General features: G+C 44.6%; 1 protein-coding gene across 1 annotated transcript in view; it reads right to left on the reverse strand.

Annotated features, from left to right (window-relative positions):
- Window positions 1–25,541, reverse strand: part of afap1 (actin filament associated protein 1) — a 79,418-nt gene that overhangs the window by 48,140 nt on the left and 5,737 nt on the right. The window contains exons 3-4 of the mRNA XM_084318287.1: window positions 17,297–17,386; window positions 11,138–11,213 (exon numbers count right to left, since the gene is read on the reverse strand). Coding sequence (XP_084174413.1) covers window positions 11,138–11,213; window positions 17,297–17,386 — 166 coding nt within the window. The remainder of the gene's footprint in view (window positions 1–11,137; window positions 11,214–17,296; window positions 17,387–25,541) is intronic.

Raw genomic sequence — 25,541 nt, forward strand, 5'->3', positions numbered from 1 at the left:
TCCTCGACACTGAGAGGTCGAGCTGCGCAGGTGAAAAGATGCGACTGCTGTTACCTCAAGTACCGGAGGGGACTTGTGCTATGTATGACTTAGTCCTCACTGCAGCCGGCTTGTGGGAGGCAAGAAACAGCGTTCGTGACAGGGGAGGGTTGAATTGGATGATACGAAATTGGGATGGGAGAAAAATATAGAAAATGGGAGAAAAAGTGGATCAAAAAAAAAAAAGGTTATGTTTCATCATGAATGCATGAAAGGGGTAGTTTTTTTATGCTTTGATAGCCAGTAACGGTATTCGTTTTGAACACCACACACGCTGATCAGCTGGATCGATATGAAGACGCGATTTCCAGTATTGATGTCCATCTGGTCCCGGACATAATTTGGCACAACTTATGGATCGAGTGTGCTAGATGCGTTTTGAAGTGGTCGGATGAAGCGATTTACTTGGCTCTGTCTAAATTCTGTGCCCGGAGGGGTTTAAATGTAACACAAGGTGAGAAATAAGGATTCAAAGGGTGGGCAATACTGCCACCTAGCAGGATGTGGCCGGTATTGCACTTTGGCAATCTCAGAATGATTTCCTATGGGAACACAGAGGTCCGTGAATGAATAATGAATACAAATATCGAATAAAAGAAAAAACTACCAAAACCCGAGAAATCTCGGGTCTGACGCCCAACCACTGGCGAGTTAACCCAGGATATCTCGGGTCTGGCGCCATATGTGTTAATGTCCAGTCCACATGTATGCGTGTCTCAAAGAGAGATATTCATGTCTACATGCAGGAGGGGACTGTGTAAGATAGCATTGAGCTAGGAGGAGACAGCAGGAGGGGACTGTCTAAAAGCTAGCATTGAGCTAGGAGGAGACAGCAGGAGGGGATGGTCTAAAATAGCATTGAGCTAGGAGGAGACAGCAGGAGGGGACTGTCTAAAAGCTAGCATTGAGCTAGGAGGAGACAGCAGGAGGGGATGGTCTAAAATAGCATTGAGCTAGGAGGAGACAGCAGGAGGGGACTGTCTAAAAGCTAGCATCGAGCTAGGAGGAGACAGCAGGAGGGGATGGTCTAAAATAGCATTGAGCTAGGAGGAGACAGCAGGAGGGGACTGTCTAAGCTAGCATTGAGCTAGGAGGAGACAGCGGGAGGGGACTGGGGGCTCCTGAGATGGAGGCCAAAAGACATTCTCCTCCACTGATGTCATCACAGCCAGACAGCTAACACTCCATGTCTGGAGTGATTCTGCAGATGCACACACACACACAGAGAGAAACAGACACACACAGACACCGATATAGATACACATAAACACACACTCATCACACACACATCACATATCACATATCACATACTGCACACACAAACAGCAGACACAAAAGCACACACACACACACACACACACACACACACACACACACACACACACACACACACACACACACACACACACACACACACACAATGAGGTGGAAACCAGACACACAGATGTGAAAGCGCTTCTAATACCAGGACTGGTATTATTATTATTATTTTTCCTCGATAGAGGTTGAGGAAAGTACTGTGATGATCAGGTTAATTTGATGCCAGTGATTCAGACGTGTTACCCGTCATGGAAGGAATGTGGCTGATTGAGCTGAAAGAGGTGGTTTTTGTGACACTGACACACACACACACACACACACACACACACGCATACACACACACATACATACACACTAGGGGTGTAACGGTACGTGTCTTCGTCCTGCAACTTCACGGTACGGACGTCACGGTTCGGTACATCCGGCCATATGACGAATACGTCTCATACGACACTACTTTTGCTGATCTGGACTGGTCCTCTGAGCTCCTCTCCAGTCGAGCTGCTGCAGTGTTTAAATAAAAAATATTGATAAATCCTCTGCCATTGTTTTTTTTGTATCCACTTTTTTCCCTCTTTTTAAATTTTTTCTCCCATCCCAATTCCACAGTGCCAATTCTCCCCTCCCCTGTCTTGAACGTTGCTCGCATATGCCCCCCACTGGCCGGTTGTAGGGAGGATAGAAGCCTTGCATCACGTGTCCCCTCCGATACACGAGAAAGCAGCCTGTCACATCTTTTCACCTGCCAGCGCGGACTCTCATTGGCGAGGTGTAACGTGTGGGAGGCTCACACTACCCCCGCCCATTTCCTGTCTCTGCTGTGCAGGCGTCCCCCAACCGACCTGTAGGAGTCGCTGTCCACAACGTCCAAATGACCACCCATCGACTTCCACCCGCTAACTCTGCCAATTGAGTTAGTATGACGGCTGGCCCAAGCCGGTGGCAACGCCGACAGCCGGAGTCGAACCCGGTGTCTCTTGCGTTGGTGACGAGCGCAATGTCCGCTGCGCCACCCAGCCGTCAAATCCTCTGCCATTGTTGTGTAACATGGCATCTCTTCTCTAGAGTCTTCTTTCTCTGCTTCACATGAAGTTAAATCTACTCTAGAAGTGAAACTGAAACTTAAAAGGGATACACTGGTGGGGGGTGGGGCGGTAGGCAATTATTTTACTCAAGTGGAACACAGAATGACACCGTTATCACTGAATGACTACCGCAGCAAGCCTAGGTGGAACTAAGTATAACTTAATAAAACATATTTATATTTAATAATTATAATAATTATTATAAATATATAATAATCATTATAAATATATTTTTCCTGTTGTACCGAACCGTGACCCGAAAACCGAGGTACAAACCGAACCGTGGCTTCTGTGTACCGTTACACCCCTAAAGTCCAAAGCACACGGTGGGCAAGCGACGTCGCCTGGCGATGCGATCAGCTGTCGCTCAACAACAATCGCTTAGCACCCCACACCACATACGACTGTTCAGGTAATATTATAGTAAGCTATACATTCACTACCACCCATTGGCCTGAAGATGTCCTCAGATCTCTACGATAACCTACTATTTTGATTTGAAGTCTTTATTTCGAACATGCAATGAATACAACAAACAATAACAAAAAGCAAAACAACTCAATCTGCATGTTCGAAAAGGAGTAGGAAGAAGTATACACTTATTTAATCCTACCCCTTTTCCACTACTCAAATGAGTGTACTATTTTAAACATAAAAAATAAAAGAAAAAAAAAATATATATATATGCAAAACAAAAAACAAAAACTATATATGTATAAAAGAAAATAAAAAAAAACTATGACCACTGCTATGCCAGCATTGACTGCCAATAACGAGTATTCGTGCAAACTGTTTGTGAGAGAGGTGGCAATATTGATCGGTGTGTAGCGAATGATTGGAGATCCTCATGAAGAGGAAAAACAAGGTGAAGACTATCCAGAAGGTGCGTTTTCACTAGACTACTTTGGAGTCCACATTTCTCTAACTAACGTTATTTATTTAAATTGTTCCTGTTAATGAATTATTAACATAAGTAGCATGGTAATAATACGTAGGTTATTGATCAATGAATGTATTGATAAATTAATTTATATGACAAATGATACACCAGTAGAAGTCATGTTATTTCCTCATTGTCCTTGCTGTGTCGCATGTCTGCCAAAAAAAAAAAGTTGAGGCGATATTTAGCCAGGTGACAGAAGTTGCTGTGCGATCGTTGCTCGAAAATCTGCTGCTGTGTGGGTTCTCTCATTCATAACAATGGAAGCGATACAATTCTGTCGGTCGCCTGGCTTAAAAAATCGGTCGCCTGGCAAAAATCGCCCGCCGTGTGCATTGGACTAATACACACATACAATAATAATAATAATAATTCATTAATTTTGTATAGCGCTTTTCAAGGACCCAAAGTCGCTGACAATGCCTTCCTTCTCCTCCTCTACTTTTTGAGTGATGTACCCCTTTAAAGTCAAGTCAAGGAGATGACATCATTTGTATGTAATGTGTGTGTGTGTGTGTATGTGACACTGTGACAGCATCTATGTATGTATGTCATCGCTGTGGTGGTGGTTGCTGGTTGCCGGCTTTGCTAACTTCATATCACAGCCAGGCAAATTATCTCCCGGGTGACAAAAATGTATTTTTACTTACTCAGAAGCATTACCTATTTCTAAAATCCGTATTGACTGAAATAGTCAAAACAACAGTCAGGATACACTATCAAGAGTCAAAACAACAGTCAGGATACACTATCAGAGTTAAACATCAGTCAGAATATACTATCAAGAGTCAAAACAACAGTCAGAATACACTATCAGAGTTAAACATCAGTCAGAATACACTATCAGTCAAAACAACCGCCAGAATACACTATCAGAGTTAAACATCAGTCAGAATATACTGTAGCGACCCTGGGATTTGGGTCGGTTGGTCAGTTGAGCTGTCACTCAGCACTCTTGGACACGCCAGCCGCGGGTTGACAGAGTCGAGAGTGCACAGGGCTGACCTGGAGAGGTATAAGTGGGTGGGGCACCCAGCGGGCACTCTCTCGGGGCATGATGGGAAATGGTAGCAATGAGTCTGATACCGCAACCTGTAATGGAGAACTGTGAATAAAGACTTGCACTGAGAACTACCAACCTGCCTCGAGAGTAGTCTATAACGTTGAAACACGAAACGTTACAATACTATCAGAGTCAAAACAACAGTCGGGGGGGGGGGGGGGGGGGGGGGGGGGGCACACAAGACATAACAGCTGGGAACAAGCTATAGAAGAAACACAATGGCCACCCTGTCAGATCCTAGAGACAATAACATTCATCTTGTCCTAATTTACTCAAGTGATCAAAGTCACGACAACTAATAAGCACTTGGAGCAAGTCCATTGAGAGAGTTTTCCCCACCAGAGATGAACATAATGACAAATGTCTGTTGTACACAGCTTTGACCTTTAATCCTTTTCAGGGTGTATGATCACACATGTAAGATTAGAGAACTGAATATTGTAATGATGATAATGTCACAATGGCTACTACTGACCATTCAAAGCTGTAGAATATTGAGAGGGCTAATGGGTTGTACTGTTTAGAGTTGTGTTGTTTCACAAGAACCAGTATGTACTCAGACATAATTATGTATTGGAATAATATGGAATGTATTGTATACCTTAGCTAATGCAGATGTTAGATAATGTTACACATTTATACAAGGATACATAACATATAGTTCATAATTATATCAGACCGTTATTCCCTTATAGAGATATTTTATGCTTTTTGGGGGGTTTTGGTGATCAAATATTGAATATTGAACTATAATAATCAGTGCAGGGGCTCACTTATCCTTGAAATACACTTTTATCACTGACTTAAAAGGCCCATACATCTCCATAAATGTTCAGGGAGGAGGGAATAAGTGCGTACCCTACAGACCCCAAGAAGTGCTGTATATTCTGTATTGTTTAATATAAATGCATTTTTTATTCCAATCCCGATTTGTATTTGAGATTCCCAAATCCCATCGGACTTGACTTCTTCGTGTCCCTCAGTGAGTATAATACCAGCATTCAACTGTATGCGCCACAGCGGTTTCTAGCATCATCATCATCACCACCCACGCTATGCATAAAATATATAGGTCCGCGGAGAGGCACGCTGAGGAGGCCGTGCAAACTCTTTACCTAATATTTTGATTCCATCCTGACATTTTTCAGTTGGAAGGGCACTATACTATATGCATAACGAAAACATTATAATTTTTTTTTTCAGAAAGGGCACTTTTTTTATGAGGCTCAAAAAGGCAGGTGCTCAAGCACCCCTTGGGCTCTATGTGTGCACGTGCCTGCCTGTGACTATGGCTCCATGAAAAGATCAAAAGATGAACCGGCACAAATTGGCTGCAAAAAATCTCTACAGTGAAAAAATGCTGATATATTAATTCATATGAAGTCAGGAATGAGAATGCCATTTAAAGGACCATACCAGTCTAATTTTGACTTCTCACCATTACCAGACATTGTCGTTAACTAATGTTGTGTTCATAGGTGTGTGTATTAGCTGATTACCTTACTAAATGCCATTCACACGGTCACTGAAAGATTACTCCACGAGACTTGAAAGTGGTTTGGAAGTTGCTAGGCAGGTAATTCACGGCACCGTTTTACTTTCACTAACACTCTACTAGAAGGCCTGCATGTCGAACCTCCGCAATCAGTTGGGTGTTGGCTTGTTGTAACTCCTGGCTGATCTCGGTCGATGTGCATTTTAATTTTAATGTCTTGTGGTACAGTAACGTTAGCGAAAGTAAAACGAAAGGTTCTGTGGCTTTTCACAAGGGTGAATTACCTACACCTAGGAACTTTCAAGTTTCATGGAGCATATTTTCAACCCTTTTCAAAATCAATGGCAGTGTGAAATGTAGGTTGAGATCTACCAAAACATACACTTTATACATCTATGCACACAAAATGAATCAAAGACAGGGACAATCTCTGGTAATTGCCTGTACTTAACTGGTAGAAATGACACTGGTATGGACTGTCAGTGTCTGTGTTTTTTTAACACAGCTATATGTGTGGCTATATATGTTACACAGTATGTCTATTAGGGCTGTCCCCGACTAAGGATTTGGATAGTCGACTATGATTGGCCAACATTTGCCGTTAGTCGACTATTAGTAATAAAAAAAAAAAAAAAAAAAAAGTATAATATATATATATATTTTTTTTATCATTCCATTTGGGCTGTGGGGGGTGCTTAATGTCTGAAGGAGTCGACTGAAGGCTTCTTGTCCTCTGCAAAAGCATGCAATTGGTCCACTGATGGATACATCTTGATATTTGTCTAGTCTAGTGTGTTCATTAGATGGGTGAAATCCTCTTTCAGTGCCTCTGTGCCTGTTTTCTTAGGCAGTTAGCCTCTGGTATGCGTGCCATTAGCGTTAGCCACGCTTCTAGGCCTCTTTTCTTTTGGAAAGAATGATACATTTTTTATAATTTTTTTATAAAAATGTATAAATTAAAAAAAAAAAAAATTGTATTCGACTAAGAGGTTGGCAGTCGACTACGGCTCCTTTCGACCGATTAGTCGACTAATCGACTAATAGGGGTCAACCCTAGTGTCTATATATAACTTTTTTTTTTTTAAACTTAATTTTTTTGCGTTTATCGCTTTTCTGGTCAAGCATGACCGACAGAAACAGGTTGAAATGGGATGTAGAGCAGGGGAAGACATTCTGAGAAATGACGGCGGGTCCGGGGATCGAACTCGTGTCCCCCAGATCCGTGACGAGCACGGTTTTCCCCGACGCAGAAATAGCGCCGAGATATGCGGTGAGCTACGGGAGCTCCCCTATATATAACTTCTTACAGCTAAATGAAAATAAAACTCTTCCACCAAAACACTCTCCAACAGCCTAGGACAACTCTCCACCCACCTCAAACCCCACGTCAAGAGCCTGGGTGTAATCTTTGACCCAGAGCTCAAATTCGACCGGCAGGTAAATGCCGTAGTCAAGTCATGCTTCTTCCAACTCCGCAACATCAGTAAAATAAAACCAATCCTTTCACCCGTCGACCTGGAAACGGTAGTCAATGCATTCATCACTTCACGCCTTGACTACTGCAATGCCCTCTACACCGGCATCAGTCAGGCAGCCATGTCCCGCCTCAAAATGGTCCAGCACTCTGCAGCTAGGTTCCTCACCGGCACCAGAAAGAGAGAGCACATCACACCAGTCCTAGCCTCCCTACACTGGCTCCCAGTCCCACTTAGAATAGACTTCAAAATCCTCCTCCTCACCTTTAAGGCACTATCGGGTGCAGCACCCCTATACATCACCGAGCTCATCACCCCCTACGCAGCACCCAGGTCACTAAGATCCTCCAACCAGGCTCGGCTGGTCCCCCCCCCCCCCGCACCAGACTCAAAAAGAGAGGAGATTGCTCCTTCAAGGCCGTGGCCCCCAAGCTATGGAACCAGCTTCCCCTGGAGATCCGATCTGCCCCCTCGCTGGAGACATTTAAGGCCCGTCTAAAAACCCACTTCTATTCCCTGGCCTTTATCCTGCCCGCTCCATCTTGTATCTCTTCTTATGCTCCTCTGTCCCCTGTGTGCTACTGTACTTTGTGTTCCCCTATCCGTGTGTTGTCCTACTGTCCTATTCTCTGAATGTACTGTCTTGTCCTGCTGTGCCTTTTTGTATTTTTGTATTTGTGTATTTTATATTAGGACATTGATTTTAAGCTTTGATTGTACAGCACTTTGGTTGGCTCTTGTGCTTTTAAACGTGCTATATAAATAAATTACTTGACTTGACTTGACTGTATGTGTGGCTGTATGTGTTGGGGCAACAGTGGCTCAGGAGGTAGAGTGGTCATCTGGTAACCAGAAGGTTCCTGGTTCGATTCCAGCTCCTGCCGGGCAGCATATCGAAGTGTCCTTGAGCAAAGACAACTGCTCCCGATGAACAAGTTGGCACTTTGCATGGTTGCTTCCGCCATCGGTGTGTGAATGATGTGTGAGTGAATGTGTGAATGTGACGCATAAGTTGTAAAGCTCTTTGGATAAAATATGTATATATGTAGTCCATCCATCCACATGTGTTTAGTCAGTGACATAACCTGTGTTATCTCCACACGTCTTGTTCTATTAATGTGTCCCGTTTCAAGTCGCCATTCAAGATTCAAGATTCAAGAGGTTTATTCATCACATACATAAACAAGACATATAGTGAAATGAAGGTGGCCATGCCTGCTTCAATTGTGCAAAAAATACAAATAATAATAGAATACAATAGAATAGAAAATAGACATGATAAAAGTACTAAGATAAAATACAAAAGGTAATGAGTCATATTATACAATATACAGTTATACTCTATGTCACTATTCTATCCTAACTATACTATACAAAAACATCCAGTTATGTTAAAAAAAAATATATATATATAAAGATTTGGGACCTTTTTTTCTTTTCTTTAAAGTGGCCTTTTCTTGTGTGTTTAACTCATTGACCGCCACGCTGTTTTCTCATCTCTACTCAATGGCGCCAGCGTTATTGACCATTTTAGCGATGTTTGCAGACCCATCGTGTGTTCTGTATTATAGCTATGGAGACAATAGTATGGCTCATTTGACAGGCATTGTTTATAGTCCAACACTGACTAACCAGTTAATTTCTACATACTTTAGTTTGTGCGCTATTCCATGCTAAACATCGCCCCTTTCCAAAATAATCCAGTCTCTTTTCCTAGATCGCGAGATATGACGTGTTATATGCATTATGCCCAAATCGTTCGGGTTGCTCGCCTGAAACTCCAAATATTTCCAAATCAAAAGGTATATACCATATATATATATATGTGTCTTCACAAAATCATCAAGGGGGGGGGGGGGGGGGGGGGGGGTCATTTTGCCTCGAAACTGCGATCGTTACCAAAAGCATGTTCTAGGTCCGGTAAAATACGACACTGTGATCGGTACAAAAGCATGTTTTAGGTAAAAAAAATACCAGCAGGTTACCCAGTCGTCCCATCGCGATCGAAATCACTCGTGTATATTGGGCATGGCTATCATATGGGAAACAATAGGTTTGAGGCATCAAATCTACGACCGATTGCTACGTCATTGAGGGGGAAGCAGCCAGCGGTAACTCAGTACTGGAAGACAACTGATATCCCCAGTTCAAAAGGTAGGTGATACTGCCACCTGGCTGGATTCGATCGTCATTGCAATGTTAGCGTAGGCAGCGGTGCCAGGGAGACAGGCAGCTCCGAGCGAATGTTTAGAATGGGGATCAAAGGAAAAAGATCAAAGGATCTAAAAACGAGAAAATCGTTTTTTGGCGCTCAAGCGTTGGCGATGAAACACGAGTATACTAGTTTGTGACCTGTGGTGTGTTTGTGTGTGAGAGAGTGCAGAATGTGTGGTGTGTGTGTGTGTGTGTGTGTGTGTGTGTGTGTGTGTTAAGGCTGAGCCCGAACCCTGTTTTTAGGGTTCGAACGTTCGCCAGGGTTTATCGAACGAACGTTCGAACGTTCGTTTTTTAAACATTTTTAATAAAAAAAAATTTTAATAAATTTTTTTTTCATTTTTTTAATAATACTTTTTTTTTATTGTATTATTATAGATCCTACGGAGGGCGGCATTGCATAGTCTATTGGTGAAAAACATGTTGTTTACAGTGGTGGCTGTTCATGTAAACATGTAATTAAACAAAGCACACAGAAGAAAATAAACAAGCTACTGAATCAAAGTATGATAAACAATAGCCCTTGCAGTCACGTAAGGGGCTAGATAAACAAATGCATTCGTTTTGTGGCATTAACGTTATATAGTTAGTGTTACAACTTACACGTAACAGGTATTCACTCTTGGTCGACGGGGAGGGGAGCCGGGAGGAGAGGCGCACACTCCTCAACAGACCCGTCCACCGTCTACCTCGGAACGGCCGGGCTCCCAACACGCCTGCCGCCCGTCCGCCCTACCACCGTTCCGAGGTAGACGGTGGACGGGTCTGTCCACCGTGCGCCTGCTGTTGTTTCCAACGCAACCACCTCCCGCCATGAAGCTCGCGCTCCGTGGCCGAAAAAGGCTGGTATTCATTAATGATCCTCCTTCTGCAGGTTCACCTACGGAAACCTTGTTACCGATTACTTCCTCGGCGGGGAGCTAACTACGGCTCCCCGGTAGCTACGGTAAGTCTGTTGAGGCTTGCCGATTGGTGGTAACAGCAGAGGCGGGTGCAAGCGGTGTGACGTAATTGGCAGAATCGCCTGTCAATCAAAATAGAGCTCTGGTTGAGAAATAGTATCCCGCTGCAGCCCGGCAGACCATACTGGTTGAGCCGAGCGCCTCGCATTCACATCACCTCAACCCCGTGCGCATCCTTTATTTTTTTTTCACCGAACGTTCGAACCTATTAATTAAAGTCCGAATGTCAGCGTAACGAACGAACGTTCGAACGTTCGAACGTTCGGGCTCAGCCTTAGTGTGTGTGTGTGTGTGTGTGTGTGTGTGTGAGTGTGTTCATGTGTGCTTGTGTGCGGAGAGATCAGTGTTCAGTGTTCTGATGGCCCCTGGGGGAAGAAGCTGAGTCTGAGTCTCTCTGTTCTCGCTGCGTGAGTGCGGAGGCGCTTGCCTGACCTCAGCAGCTTGAAGAGGCTATTGTTGGGGGGGTGGCGGGGGTCCTTCATTATTCTGCCGGCTCTGGACCGGCTCCTCCTATTGTATTGTGTTGGCATGCGGGGGGCCTCACCGTGGTCCTTGCCGTCGCCGTGTCCGTTCTCGTGGGGCAGCTCTCCGTCTGAGCTGGGGCGGTCACACGACAGCTTCTGCAGACAGGAGGAACGGAGACACGAGTTAGCAGTAGGGATGGGTACCGAATTCGGTACTTTTGAGGTACCGAACCGAAACACGTCGGTACTACCGAGTATCGAATCAAGTGAGAAACCGAAAAAAAATTTAAAAACTTTTTTCTTTTCATGTCAACGTTCACACGCACAATATATGCTTACCTAGGATTTGACCTGATTCAACAACAAAGCAGTCGGAGCAATGGCAAGCCGAAAACTGTCGAAATTGTAGTTATTTGAAGTTTGGATTATTTTTTTTACGACTGAGGTAGGTAAATTAAATTTCTTGAGACTAAAGTACAGAAAAAAGGTACCGTTGGGTACCGGTATCGATTCACAGGTACCGGTACCGGTATCGGTTCAAATGTGAAAGGTACCCATCCCTAGTTAGCAGACGCCCTAAAAGCTGTGTTGAAAATAACGCAGGATTATTAGAACCGATTGTAAACTTCATACAGATGTAATGAAGAATAACACGCCGTCATCGTTACACATAGATATCATCAAGATATGAAAACCCATGGTGTCAAAAAAGGACAGGTACAAACTAAACACAACTGACACACACGACATCAACAGCTATCTGTGAGACAACCTTACTGTAGCATCTGAAACATGTTATGTATGAATAATTAGACGTGTGTGTGTGTGTGTGTGTGTGTGTGTGTGTGTGTGTGTGTGTGTGTGTGTGTGTGTGTGTGTGTGTGTGTGTGTTCTCCACCGCTACACACACAGTGGAGCAGCGATGTGCTGTACAGTAAGGCGCCAGCGTGAGCCACATATTTACCTGCTCACCCTACAGCGCCGTTCCGCCTGCAGCTCCACGTGGAATCAAGTGTTATTTGGCAAAACAAAGTAGGAGTTTTACAACCCATGTGCTGCCTGTGTTCCATTAACCCTTTCACGGCGGCCGTCGGTTGTGCGATAGTAAAGGGTTGACCTTCTGTCGTGCGGCAGTGAAAGGGTTAACCGGCTGTTGTGTGGCAGTGAACGGGGTTAAGGCGAGTATCACTAAAGACAAGGACAGGCTCTGGCCATAACGTTTTTGGGACAGTGAGGACATTTTAGTGAAGGGGAAAATTTTTGTGTTAGGGGGCTTATTAACACTTTGAGTGCCAGCGACGAGAATTCTCGTTAGTTCATGCCAACCGTTGAGTGCCAACCGACGAGAAATCTCGTTTTTTAATCGTTATTTTTTTAATTATCGATTTCCATTCATTTTTCATCAATCTAGCCTCACGTTACCAGTGGGGATCTGTCTGAGCTCGAACAGGGAAAATACCGCCCCCTTTCGTCTCTCCGGATTGGCATTGGATTGGACTGAATGAAATGGATGGGGAAATAAGAGTCCGGATTCCACATTTTACTTGTCAGGCATGTAATCCGAGCCTATTGCAGTCATCGCCCACCATCAGAACAGCGGGGAATATGTCTTTCGACCACCCAGCGTTGGATCAATAAACGCGATCGATATTTGGAATGGCGATCAGGAATTGGAATAATCTTTTTGGAGAACATCTGATCTGAGGTAAGGAATCTATTTTACCAGTCTTGGGATAATCAGAGCTGTTTTCACCTCATATCAACGTGCCCCATATGTGTGTAGATAGATTTTTCAGCCCGCTTCTATAGCGTGCATAAGTACACATATACTATCGATAATCTAGCGTTTATTTGTAAACTATTCATAAATAGGCCGAAAAATGACAACGTGTTTTGTGTATTACAGTAAAGCGAGATTCCTGCAGAATCTTTTTTTTTTAAAGTTTAAAAAAAACACGCGTTTTTCAAAATGGTATAAAACGGAAATGAAACGATTAAAAAACAATCCGTTTCAACAATGTTGACTGCAAACAAGTCATTGATAAGCGACGGTCGTATTAGACACATATATTAAGATATAGTTTATGCGTTCACAAATGTGAGCGCTCTGTCATTGAATAGAGCGTTGGCACTCAACGGGGTATCTAGGACTGGCACGGAAAGTGTTAAAGGTGCTATAGATAACATTCAGATGTCGCACTAGAGCACCAGCATGTCCTTTATCGAATCAGGTGCATTCCATGTGGGGAAATGGGAAGTAGGGATTGATTGATTGATTGAGAACTTTATTAACAGATTGCAGAATGGGTACAATACAGTACGGCTCAATACACACAATTGTTAAGGGGATGCAGACCAGAGAAAGACCAGGGTCCCCCATTTTCAATTCATCATGATATTTATGACATACATGGCATACAGTACTTTTTTAAGTTTAAGATACAGAGATCATAAAAGAAAATATATACATTTGAGGGGGAAGAAACTGTACATTGGGGGGGGGGGGGGGGGGGTGTTTGGACATTTACCGGGGCCAGTTTCGAATTGCAGCCTCCTGTAGGTGCTCTTTGAGAGCGGTTTTGATGGAGGGTAGGGATACACATAATTTTTACGGCTGTGGGTAGGGCGTTCCACATTGTTGTGGGCGGCATAATTGCGAAACGTGTTTAGTCCCTAGTTTGAGCCGAATCTGGGTTGAACATGATTTGTGGAACTCCCTCTGGTGTTGTGGTCGTGGAATTCACTGACTTTGGGAAGTATTTCGACATGTACATGGGTATCTTAGTGGTGTAGTGTATCTTGTAGACCAGGCTTGGTTTGTAGTCTTGTTTTTAGGGCCTTTGAGGTGCTTTGGTACCATGTGGTGCAAGCATAGTCGTAGTACCCTTGAATGAATGCTCCTGTTAGAGTTTTCAGGGTATTCTTGTTTACCAGAGAGGAGATCCGGTACAAGAATCTTGTTCGTTGGTTGACTTTTTTGATTACATTGGTTGCCATTTTGTCACAGGAAAGATTTGCCTCTAGGATGGAACCCAGGTATGTAATTTCGTCTTTCCTTGTGACAATATTGTCACCCACTGTAACAGAGAAGCTGTTGGGAGGGGATACATGCACGCAACATGTAAACAACAACATACATTTTGGACCCATCAACGTTTTTTTGTATGATTACTCTACATGAAAATGTAATCTATAGCACCTTTAGAGTTAGGGTTATGATGGGATTTAGTTTAGGTGTGTAGTTAAGTGACCGTTGAGTTGAAGCAAAAAACACACTGCCCTGGCTCCAGAGCCGTCCCTAGACTTTCGGGGGCCCAAAGCAAATAGTAATTTGGGGACCCTTTCCGTTTAACCTTAAATCATATCTCTGGACCAGAGGGGTGGGGCTGTTCTGTCATTCTGCAGTTCAGTTGAAATTATGTTTGACATGATAATTGACGTTTTGATGGGCCCTCTGATTGGTTGGTTGAAATGATGGTTGACATGATGATGGATGTTTCAAGGGGCCCTCTAATTGGCTGACTGACCTCCATATGACCAGTACATAACTAAGAGGGCTTTGATTAAATAATTACAGTCATTTGACATCCATGCTGAGATAAATTTTTTACTCTACAGATGCTCTTTGCCGATGCAAACCACAGCACCATAGTCCTCTTAGGCCTCTAACTGTGGCCAAACGTTCTCAGTTTCAGGCTATGTCATGGATCACAGGGCAGTGACGGCACATGAATCTAATGTTGGCCAAGGCATTTATTTCGATCTAGCGCCCAAAACACCACTGTTTTTAAAGAGAAAGCTATCGGGGCTCTATTCCCCGTACCTAGTTCAACTAAGTCGATCAAAAGTCCCATTAGCCAGATACAATTAACCCGATGATTGAAACCAGGCTATCCCTGTTCCTCGAAGGCTGATTCACTCTCGTTAATTCGAACCAGACTTGAGTACTCAGGATAATTGCACGCGGCCGTCTCACCTGAAAAAGGAAGCAGGTGTCGATCGCCGAAATCCTGATTTTCTAACGGCATTGATTGATTGATTGATTGAGAACTTTATTAACAGATTGCAGAATGGGTACATAACAGTACGGCTCAATAGTCTTGCCGACAAGTTAAATGCATATCTATAGGCAAATTTTAAGTCTCTCATTACCCCAATCAATCAGATTATATTTCTTTAAATGTGCCTGCTGGCAGTAGGCTTAATGGAATGAATAATCAAATGAGATCTTGCTAGAAGCAAATAATTAGAACAACTATTTCAGAATAAGTAGATAAAAACAAGTCCAAAGAGTATCTAATTGATACGAATGAATAGATACTTATGAGGATATCTGTACTGTATGCGCTTAGGTATCATGTACTATATAAATACATGGTTCCCAAAGTTTTCAAGGCGCGACCCCCGAAATAACAGTGTCAGAGAGGCTTGGAGGCTATTAACAACAATCACTATTAATCAGGTTTTAATCTGTTTCGGACATCATCCATACATGCATTGAATTGATTAACCTTTGGTTTATAACAGTCATGTTCATCACCCTCTTGTTCATCATCAGATAACAGTGCTTGAACAGATAAATGCATTTTCTCAAATTCATTAATCAAAACGTCAATTGCAATTGCTCATTTACTTTTCTCAAGTCACGTCCATGTCATCAAGTCTGTCAAACAGCGCATTTCCTCAGACATTTTAATCCCAGTTACAATATCACAATAACGTGTGAGTGGCAGTGATACAATTCAACAATCCCTCAGATTCAGATTCCTCGTAATTCACATCCACAATCCACGCGTAAAGACACTTCAATTCACTTCACTTCAATGAAACACAATCCGGGCGCTCCGGTTAAGCAAATACATCCACAGCGGAGAATATGAAACGAATCAGACCAAACGCCCGATAGGTTTCATTCATTAAAAATATCCCTGCGGGATTCACATTTGCAATGCTCCATTATTAAAATAACCACATAGTGTGTGTAGCGACTCGCAAGCGCCGTATAGCTATGATGTGCATTATTTAGGACAAAGTAAATCCATAGGCTGAATATGATTTATTATCAGCATTTTAGGTCTATTATTTTACATTTAAAAAGCCCCCTCTAGAAGAAAAAAAAAAGCACAAAAACATAATTCAGAATGGTATAATTGATCTGTGAGGAGAGCTGGCATTTTTTTTGCAAGGGAGTAGCCAGTTTATCCAGCTAACTGAACTAAACCTGCGCTGGAACTCAGTTAGCCACGTACGGGGAACGGGGCCCTGCTCTGTGTGTGTGTAGAAGAAAGTGTGTGTGTGTGTGTGTGTGTGTGTGTGTGTGTGTGTGTGTGTGTGTGTGTGTGTGTGTGTGTGTGTGTGTGTGTGTGTGTGTGTGTGTGTGTGTGTGTGTGTGTGTGTGTGTGTGTGTGTGTGTGTGTGTGTGTGTGTGTGTGTGTGTGTGTGTGTGTGTGTGTGTGTGTGTGTGTGTGTGTGTGTGTGTGTGTGTGTGTGTGTGTGTGTGTGTGTGTGTGTGTGTGTGTGTGTGTGTGTGTGTGTGTGTGTGTGTGTGTGTGTGTGTGTGTGTGTGTGTGTGTGTGTGTGTGTGTGTGTGTGTGTGTGTGTGTGTGTGTGTGTGTGTGTGTGTGTGTGTGTGTGTGTGTGTGTGTGTGTGTGTGTGTGTGTGTGTGTGTGTGTGTGTGTGTGTGTGTGTGTGTGTGTGTGTGTGTGTGTGTGTGTGTGTGTGTGTGTGTGTGTGTGTGTGTGTGTGTGTGTGTGTGTGTGTGTGTGTGTGTGTGTGTGTGTGTGTGTGTGTGTGTGTGTGTGTGTGTGTGTGTGTGTGTGTGTGTGTGTGTGTGTGTGTGTGTGTGTGTGTGTGTGTGTGTGTGTGTGTGTGTGTGTGTGTGTGTGTGTGTGTGTGTGTGTGTGTGTGTGTGTGTGTGTGTGTGTGTGTGTGTGTGTGTGTGTGTGTGTGTGTGTGTGTGTGTGTGTGTGTGTGTGTGTGTGTGTGTGTGTGTGTGTGTGTGTGTGTGTGTGTGTGTGTGTGTGTGTGTGTGTGTGTGTGTGTGTGTGTGTGTGTGTGTGTGTGTGTGTGTGTGTGTGTGTGTGTGTGTGTGTGTGTGTGTGTGTGTGTGTGTGTGTGTGTGTGTGTGTGTGTGTGTGTGTGTGTGTGTGTGTGTGTGTGTGTGTGTGTGTGTGTGTGTGTGTGTGTGTGTGTGTGTGTGTGTGTGTGTGTGTGTGTGTGTGTGTGTGTGTGTGTGTACCTTCTCCAGGTCAGGCTTGTGTACTGGCGAGCCAGAACCAGTTCCGTCGGGCGAGTCTACGTTTCCGTTGATACACACCTCTCTCATCACCTTCAAAACACAAAGAAAACACAACACTACTTACTACGTTATCTGAACAAAACAAACACACACATGATTCATGTATTGTAACTGCATCCAATTCAAACTAGTATAAAAACCAATGATCATGGGTCAACAACATCTTGACGTCAGGAATACAATGATCAGTCATATTGTGCACAATCCGAAATCTATATGGCGAACCTTGAATTAGTAGTAGTAGTAGTAGTAGTAGTAGTAGTAGTAGTAGTAGTAGTAGTAGTAGTAGTAGTAGTAGCTTTTTCTAGCTAACCGAAAAGGCTTTCAGACAGCTAGCTCAATACTAGAATATTAATTAGCTGTTATCTGGCTAGCACAAAGCACAAACAACTTTGCCAAACCCCCCTACACATAGTATACATGTTCAAATGTAAGTTGAAAACATTTATTTAAAATGTTACTGTTGTGGGTGAATTACTTTCTTACATCCTTTTCCATTGGGCTGCAGTCACATGCAGTAGTGATATAAAAAGTGGGTGAAGCAATGATCACAGTAACAAAATAATACATTCCATGTTTTTTCCTCCATCAATATGCTATTTTCATTTATTTTATCTACTTTTTCTCCTCCTTTTTTCTGTATTTTTCTCCCATCCCAATTTAGTCGTTATGCCAATTCCCCCCTCCCCTTCCTGGTCGTTGCGCACATTTGCCCCCCACTTGCCGGTCTAGGGAGGGTTGATAGATACGATCACATGTCTCCTCCGATACATGTGGAGTCAGCCAGCCGCTTCTTCTCACCTGACAGCGAGGACTCTCACTGGGGGAGCGTAACGCGTGGGAGGCTCACACTACTTCCCCCAGTTCCCTCCCTCGCTGAGCAGGCGCCCCGACCGACCTGTAGGAGTCGCTGTTTACAACGACCAGGATACACACCCCACCGGCTTCCCACCCCGCTAACACTGCCAATTGGTTAGTATGGACGACCGACCAAGCCGGAGGTACCGCTGACAGCTGGATTCGATACCAGTGGTAGGCAGGCGCTTAGTCCGCTGCGCTACCCAGCCGCCCCTCAATATGCTATTTTCTATAATGAATCTATACAGCCTACATTTCAATCCTAAATATACTATCTTCTTAAAAAGTAAGTAAATTATTTCACATATAAAAAGGTGCTGAACTGAGTTTTGGTAGGTTTACCCTCCACTACATCCCTGAATGCCTATGTACCTTGAACAATGCCTGCATATCACCAATAATGCCAGTATCAGACACTTCACTTTGTGGTGCCACGCAAACCTGCTTAAAGTTGTATCCAAACCATACCGAGCCATGGACAAAACGCAACGTAAACGCTTGCTGTACTGTGCCAGCGCGGCTACTGCATGGCTCACTGGTGCAGTGGAAAAATGTACCTTCCCTAGGCCACGGAAATAACATACTAGAATTCTTAATTTGGGTGGCGTTCCCCTTTAAAATATTCCCTTACACTATTGCCACATAATCAAACAGCTCATTCGGCTCGTCTGAAAACATGTTTTGTGTAACGCGACCCACATGTACAATAAACTCCCACTCGCCAACCTCCCAAATCATGCCATTGAACGCCAGCCAGCGTGTCGTAAAGAAACGCAGTGCATGCAACACTGCGCGGCACCACAGGAGGTCAAAAAGCACGAGGGGAACCGCAGGGTCTGGTGCACACATTATACCACAGCGCTTTCTACTACCATGGGGGGGCGCTCTGATGTAACATGGACCATCCAGGGTGAGTGCGATGTCCAGGCGCTCTCTGGATATGGCGCCGCCAAAGCGTATTATACAGTGACCTTGCAGGACTTCTGGGAAAACTGGGGCCCGTCAGAAAATTGGCAACCCAGAGCTATGAGGGATGATGGTAATAATATAGGTGGGCGGTGTAGAAAAAGGGGGCTTTTGTTGTGTATTCAGTTTGTGGGTATGTTTCTCTCATTTGGTCTCTCTGTCATACATGGTCTCTATCATACATGATCTCTCTCTCTCTCATATATGATCTCTCGCAGGGGAGGAAACTAACTTTTTGGCTTACCAGCCAACTGGCGAGTATCTGAATTTTTTTACCAGCCAAACAGATTTTTTACCAGACAAAAAAAATCACTAATTGTGATAATTACTTCTTTGTATGTCAAGCCGCGTCAATGTTGTGTATGCATCTGGGTAGGCACACTGTGCCTTTAAGACAGCACGGTGGTCTTACGACAGTGCTGTGAAGTACCGTCAAGTGTTGTGGTAACGTCAGTTGGGTTGGTGTGCTGTTGTGCACTGGTTGAGCTAGCCCCTTTCGTGACTGTGATGTGCAAGCCAGGGGCTTTTGAGCATGAAATAAAATGTCTAACCTTACGTCGTAGTCCGGTGCTTTTTTGGAAACATTATAGTCATAACAGATACACCTAGCTGGCTGCTTTGAGCACACGGGGCTAACGTTAGCTAGCAAGCAGCTATAGCTAAAACGCTAACTAGAAGCTAACCACTGTATACAGTTCCAGTAGACTAACATTACACCTCTGTGATTTAAATGTGTCCTTAGTAACTTATACTCGAGGGTTGAACTAGGGTTGGATGCAGTTCCCCGTTGGTCAGTCTGTCTGTTTTCCATCTTCTGCTGTGTTTAACGTTATCTGTTTGCGAGTGCTCCTGATGGCTAGCCTAGTACCGCGGGACTTTTATTATTATATGTCCGCGGGTTGGCCAGTACTGCGCAAACGTTTATTAAACATTATATGTCCGCGGGTGGTCTTGTGCAGTGCTCTCGTGGCACTGTCAACTAAAGCGAACACTCAGAAGACGCGCACCGTTTGCCAGTGCAGTGATTGCAGAATGTTTTATTTTTTTGTATACTCGCCAGCAGGGGAGGAAACTAGCTTTTTGGCTTACCAGCCAACTGGCGAGTATCTGATTTTTTTTACCAGCCAAACGTAAAAAAATTCCCGCATTTGGCGGGTAAAGTGGCCTAATTTCCTCCCCCGATCTCTCGTCTCTATCGTAGATGATCTCTGTCATACGTGATCTCTGTCATACATGATCTCTCTCATACATGATCTCTCTCATACATGATCTCTCTCATACATGATCTCTCTCATACATGATCTCTGTCATACATGATCTCTGTCATACATGAATCGTGATCTCTGTCATACATGATTTCTCTCATACAATGACACGTTCAAATGTATAGTCAAACTCACCAACACTCACACATGACACGCACTGACAGACAGACAGACAGACAGACAGACAGACAGACAGACAGACAGACAGACAGACAGACAGACAGACATACAGACAGACAGACAGACAGACCTCTCCCTCTTCCACACACATTATTGCACCACATCTCTGTATTGCAGAGTTCTGGGCGTGTTGGGTTTGATCTGGACTGAGCTTAATTGAGCTTGCAGGGAAAATTACTTGCTTCATGGGTTTTGGCTGCGGAGCGGACCAGGAGGCCATCACATCATCTTAAGTCAGTCTATCTGTCTCTCAAGGCCATAAAAACATTCCTTTTTATGCTCCCCCCCCCCCCCCCCCCTCTCTCCCATCCCGGAGACAAACGTCTCACACCTTCAGCCCCAACCCATGCCCCCCCCCCCCCGCCCCCTCCTCCTCCCGACCCTTCTCTCTTGACTATAAAGACTGACGTCTCACTGGACTCTGGAGCTCACCTGGGGACACCAGGCCATTGTCCTCGTTGAGTCATCCAACTATAACTCCGATAATAAACCTGTGTTTAACCAAGTCTATATTTGACTATCTACATTCATTGATCGGGTTAATTTCTCCCCCATCCCTACCACCCCTTGCTGCTGCATATCATTGTTGATCAAATTAACCATCACGGAGACGACCTTAAGCCCCGTGTGGGTGACATCGTTTCACATCACTTCATTCTTCTCGCTCAGATGCATCCTATGGTACCTACATGTGAAATCCAGACCACTCAGCCTGAGGTTGTTGAAATGATCCAATTTGTCAAAACTTCCATCTCTAACATTCGAATTGTGTTATGTTCACTCAAAGTGGTGTTGGGCTCAACGTGTGTCGGCGTCCGGAGAGCAGAACTGACACTTTTACCAGCCAGAACCCAGAACGGACCACTTTCTGGCTCGCAGTCCAGTGTTCATCCTAATCCCTGCTCCCTGTGGAGATTTATATTGCTAGATATAGTGTTTGGGTTGCCAGATCTGTCAAAGTCCCACAAATAAAGCTCCAATAGTAGTGGCCTCTCTCACCATTTTGTTTAGGGGCGATGACAGGCTGCTTTCAATAAAAAGGGGATCTCAGTGATGGCTGTTGGTCCCTACTGTGGTGACTGGTCTGTGGACGCTCAGTGACTGAAGACAGATACGCCACTGATATGAGATTATAATAATCATTACAATCCCGTCTGCTTTACATCACTGTAGCAGGCGTTCCTGACGCTGGCGTCATCATCGGCCTGATACTCGAACTACAAACCACTGGAATATTATCCAATTGTTAGTTTCAAAATATGGAAAATCAACTGCTGTTGGGACCGTGTTAGAAGCCACTGTGAGAGAGGCAAAGATAAGCTCTTCTGGTGGACGTCCTTCGATGTGCGATCACATTGCAGCCTGTTTTGATTTCCCTCAATACTGGATCAATTACAGACATTGTTGTCCCTATTATTCATTTAGACCCCACTAGGCTTATCTCTGAGGTTGGGTGGAGAAACAGAAACATGTGAATAGCTCATCTTCCAGCACCCGGCGGCGCCCACTGGTTGCCAGGTTTGTTTCATAGCATTTTCAATAGATAATATGTCTCCTCATCCCCTTTAAAACACACTTGTCTTTATTAATGATGAAGAGTCGGCCTGGCCAGGGATTCCTTTCAGTTGACAGATATCAAAATAGAGTGTCGGGTTAACAATAATCATTCATCCATGTGTGATGAAAAGTGAATGACAGCTGATCATCCTGGATGAGTCGTACTAACAAGTGAATGACAGCTGACCATCCTGAGAGAAAAAATATATAGTGTGTCTAGATAGATATATATATATATATATAAGTCAGAAAGACGGGGAAAAAACAAGTCACAATACATTGGGGCAAGGGGGTGGGGTTTTGGGGGTGGTGTGGGCAGAGAGAGAGAGGGGGAGAGAGAGAGATGCATAGAAAGCAGCAACAAAGTGCTGGAAAGGCTTAGGAGAATGAAGTAAAGACACAATATGGACATGTCTGTTCCATAAACACGTCCTTAGCACACTGTGTCTGGGAGAGACATTAGCTAGTCAGCCCTGGAAACCCCTGGAAGGCCCACGGGTACTCTCCTCTCCCCTCCTCTCTTCTCCCTCCACTCATTCCCTCCTTACCCCTCATCTCCTCTCCTCTTCTCCTGATCCCTCCTCTTTTCTCCCCCTCCTCTCCTGACCCCTCGTGACTTCTCCTTTCTTCTCTTCTCCCCTCCCCTGCATCCCTCCTTCTCCTCTCCTGGTTTCCTCCTCTTCTCTCATGGTGATGGTGTCCTCCTCTCCTCCCCCCTCTTCTCTCATCTCCCTTCCTTTCCTCTCTTCTCTCTCCAGCTCACCCCACCTCCTCCCATCCTCTCCTTTCCTCTCCTCCTCTCGTATAATTCCTCGTGGCTTCAGTTCATCCTAGAATGAGGCCATACTACTTGGCCGCTGGCTTAAACCAGGGTGGGATATGGACGAGAAACCTTTATTTCCATTATTCCATCTTTAATGTGAAATGCAAGAGCAATTGTTATGGACACTTTGGCTTGACATGGGGGGGAGAGAGAGAGAGAGAGAGAGAGAGAGATAGAGAGAGAGAGAGAGAGAGAGAGAGAGAGAGAGAGACTGAGGAGAGGAGAGAGAGAGAGAGAGAAGAGAGTGAGAGGGGACGAGAGAGAGAGACAGAAGGAGAGAAAATAGGACTCCGGAAAAAGAGGTTGAGAGACAAAGGGGGAAAACGAGGGAACCACAAAAGTAAGAGAAACAAATAAATGTGTGCAAGCAACACACATGCACACACACACACATGCACACACATACGATCACACATACACACTCACACATGCACTCACACATGCACACACACACATGCACTCACACATGCACACACACTCACACACACACACAGACACACACTCACACATGCACACAAACACACACTCACACACACACGCTCACACACGCTCACACACACGCTCACACACACGCTCACACACTCAAACATGTTCACACACACACACACACACGCTCACACACACTCACACACACACACATGCTCACACACGCTCACACACACGCTCACACACATGCTCACACACATGCTCACACACACGCTCACACATGCTCACACACACGCTCACACACACACACACACGCTCACACACACTCACACACACACACATGCTCACACACGCTCACACACACGCTCACACACACGCTCACACATGCTCACACATATGCTCACACACATGCTCACATACACGCTCACACATGCTCACACATGCTCACACACACGCTCACACATGCTCACACACACACACACGCTCACACACACTCACACACACACACATGCTCACACACACGCTCACACACACGCTCACACACATGCTCACACACATGCTCACACACATGCTCACACACACGCTCACACACACACATGCTCACACACACGCTCACACATGCTCACACACACGCTCCGGCAGCTCTAATCTCTCTGGCTGGAAGCCTCTCTCGCCCTCAGGCTCAATAGAACAGGCAGCCAGGGAATGTAACCCTCTCTCACTGGGCTGTTAATGGTGCCAGGGGGAACTGAACACATGCCCTTTCAATCCAGACAACTTTTCTGGGGAGGAGAAATTAACGCAGGACCTCAGCCAACTGGGTATTTAGTGACTGCCGATTGCTGCGGCGTTACAAACTACTAGGTGTATCGGCTAAACAAACTAAACACACCAGAGGCAGGGAGGAGAAGACGGCCGTGTTTATTGGGCGGAAAACCTCATTGGTTCAATGTGTTCCCAATATCCAGCCACCTGACTGAATAGTAGGGATGCCGATATTGGCATTAAAATGTAATATCGGAAAATATCGGTATCGGTTAAAAAAAAATTAAATTACATTTATTTAACCTTTATTTACCCAGGCAAGCAAGTAGGAACAAATTATTATTTTTATTTATTGTCAAAAGTATGCATAATGTTGTTTTAATTCAACAACAAGAGATATGTAAGGGATAATGTATAGCTACGAGGTCATTGTCGCAAAATAATTGACCGACACAGAGTTTAAAATACCGAGCCGCCTCGGCGAGGTGTTTTAAACGTCAGTGAAGGTCAATTATTTTGCGACAATGACCGAGTAAAGCTATACATTATCCCGCTTATTACATGGCTAACTTACTAACAATATACCTAATTCATTTGACAAATCGCAGTTGTTCTGTGGCTCTGTCAGCCCAAATAAAGTGATTATTATTATCGCGGGCAGCCCGGCAGGTGTGTCTGATTGGCTGCACTGAAACAGTGTTTGTCAGTGGGCTTGATTGCGAACAGCTGCGCACAGCGGTCATTATTGTCCCACAGCGGTCATTATTGTCTGATAACTGACCTCTGACGCGCGCTATTGACCAATCACAAGCAAGCATTTCGGCGAATGTGAAAACGCCATGTAATAAGTAATGTTAATTACCTGAAATTATAAAAAAAAAAAAACCTGCATATATCGGTATCGGAAATTAAGAGTTGGATAATATCGGTATATCGGTAAAAAAGCCAATATCGAGCATCCCTACTGAATAGCATGCGCACAAGGTTCAGTTTCTCTGAGGCAAACACTACAGTTACTGCAGTGGCTGCTGTGTGGGTCAGGGGCGGCACAGGCGCGGCACAGGGGCGGCACAGGGGCGGCACAGGGGCGGCACAGGGGCGGCGCAGGGGCGGCACAGGGGCGGCGCAGGGGCGGCACAGGGGCGGCGCAGGGGCGGTGCAGGGGCGACGCAGGGCGTTTGTATATTTTCTTGTGGGTCCAGTTGCGGGGGCCACTCGCAGGTAGGCCGGGTCCAGGCCGAGCGCACTTCACCCCCCCATCAATAAACAAAGACTAATCACCCTGTGGAACAAGTCATGGAATCAAGGGAGGAATGAGAAGAGAAGAAGAAGAAGAAGAAGAAGA

The sequence above is a fragment of the Notolepis coatsorum genome (genome assembly GCF_963971535.1).
Source record: "Notolepis coatsorum genome assembly, chromosome: 1".
Taxonomy (NCBI): domain Eukaryota; kingdom Metazoa; phylum Chordata; class Actinopteri; order Aulopiformes; family Paralepididae; genus Notolepis; species Notolepis coatsorum.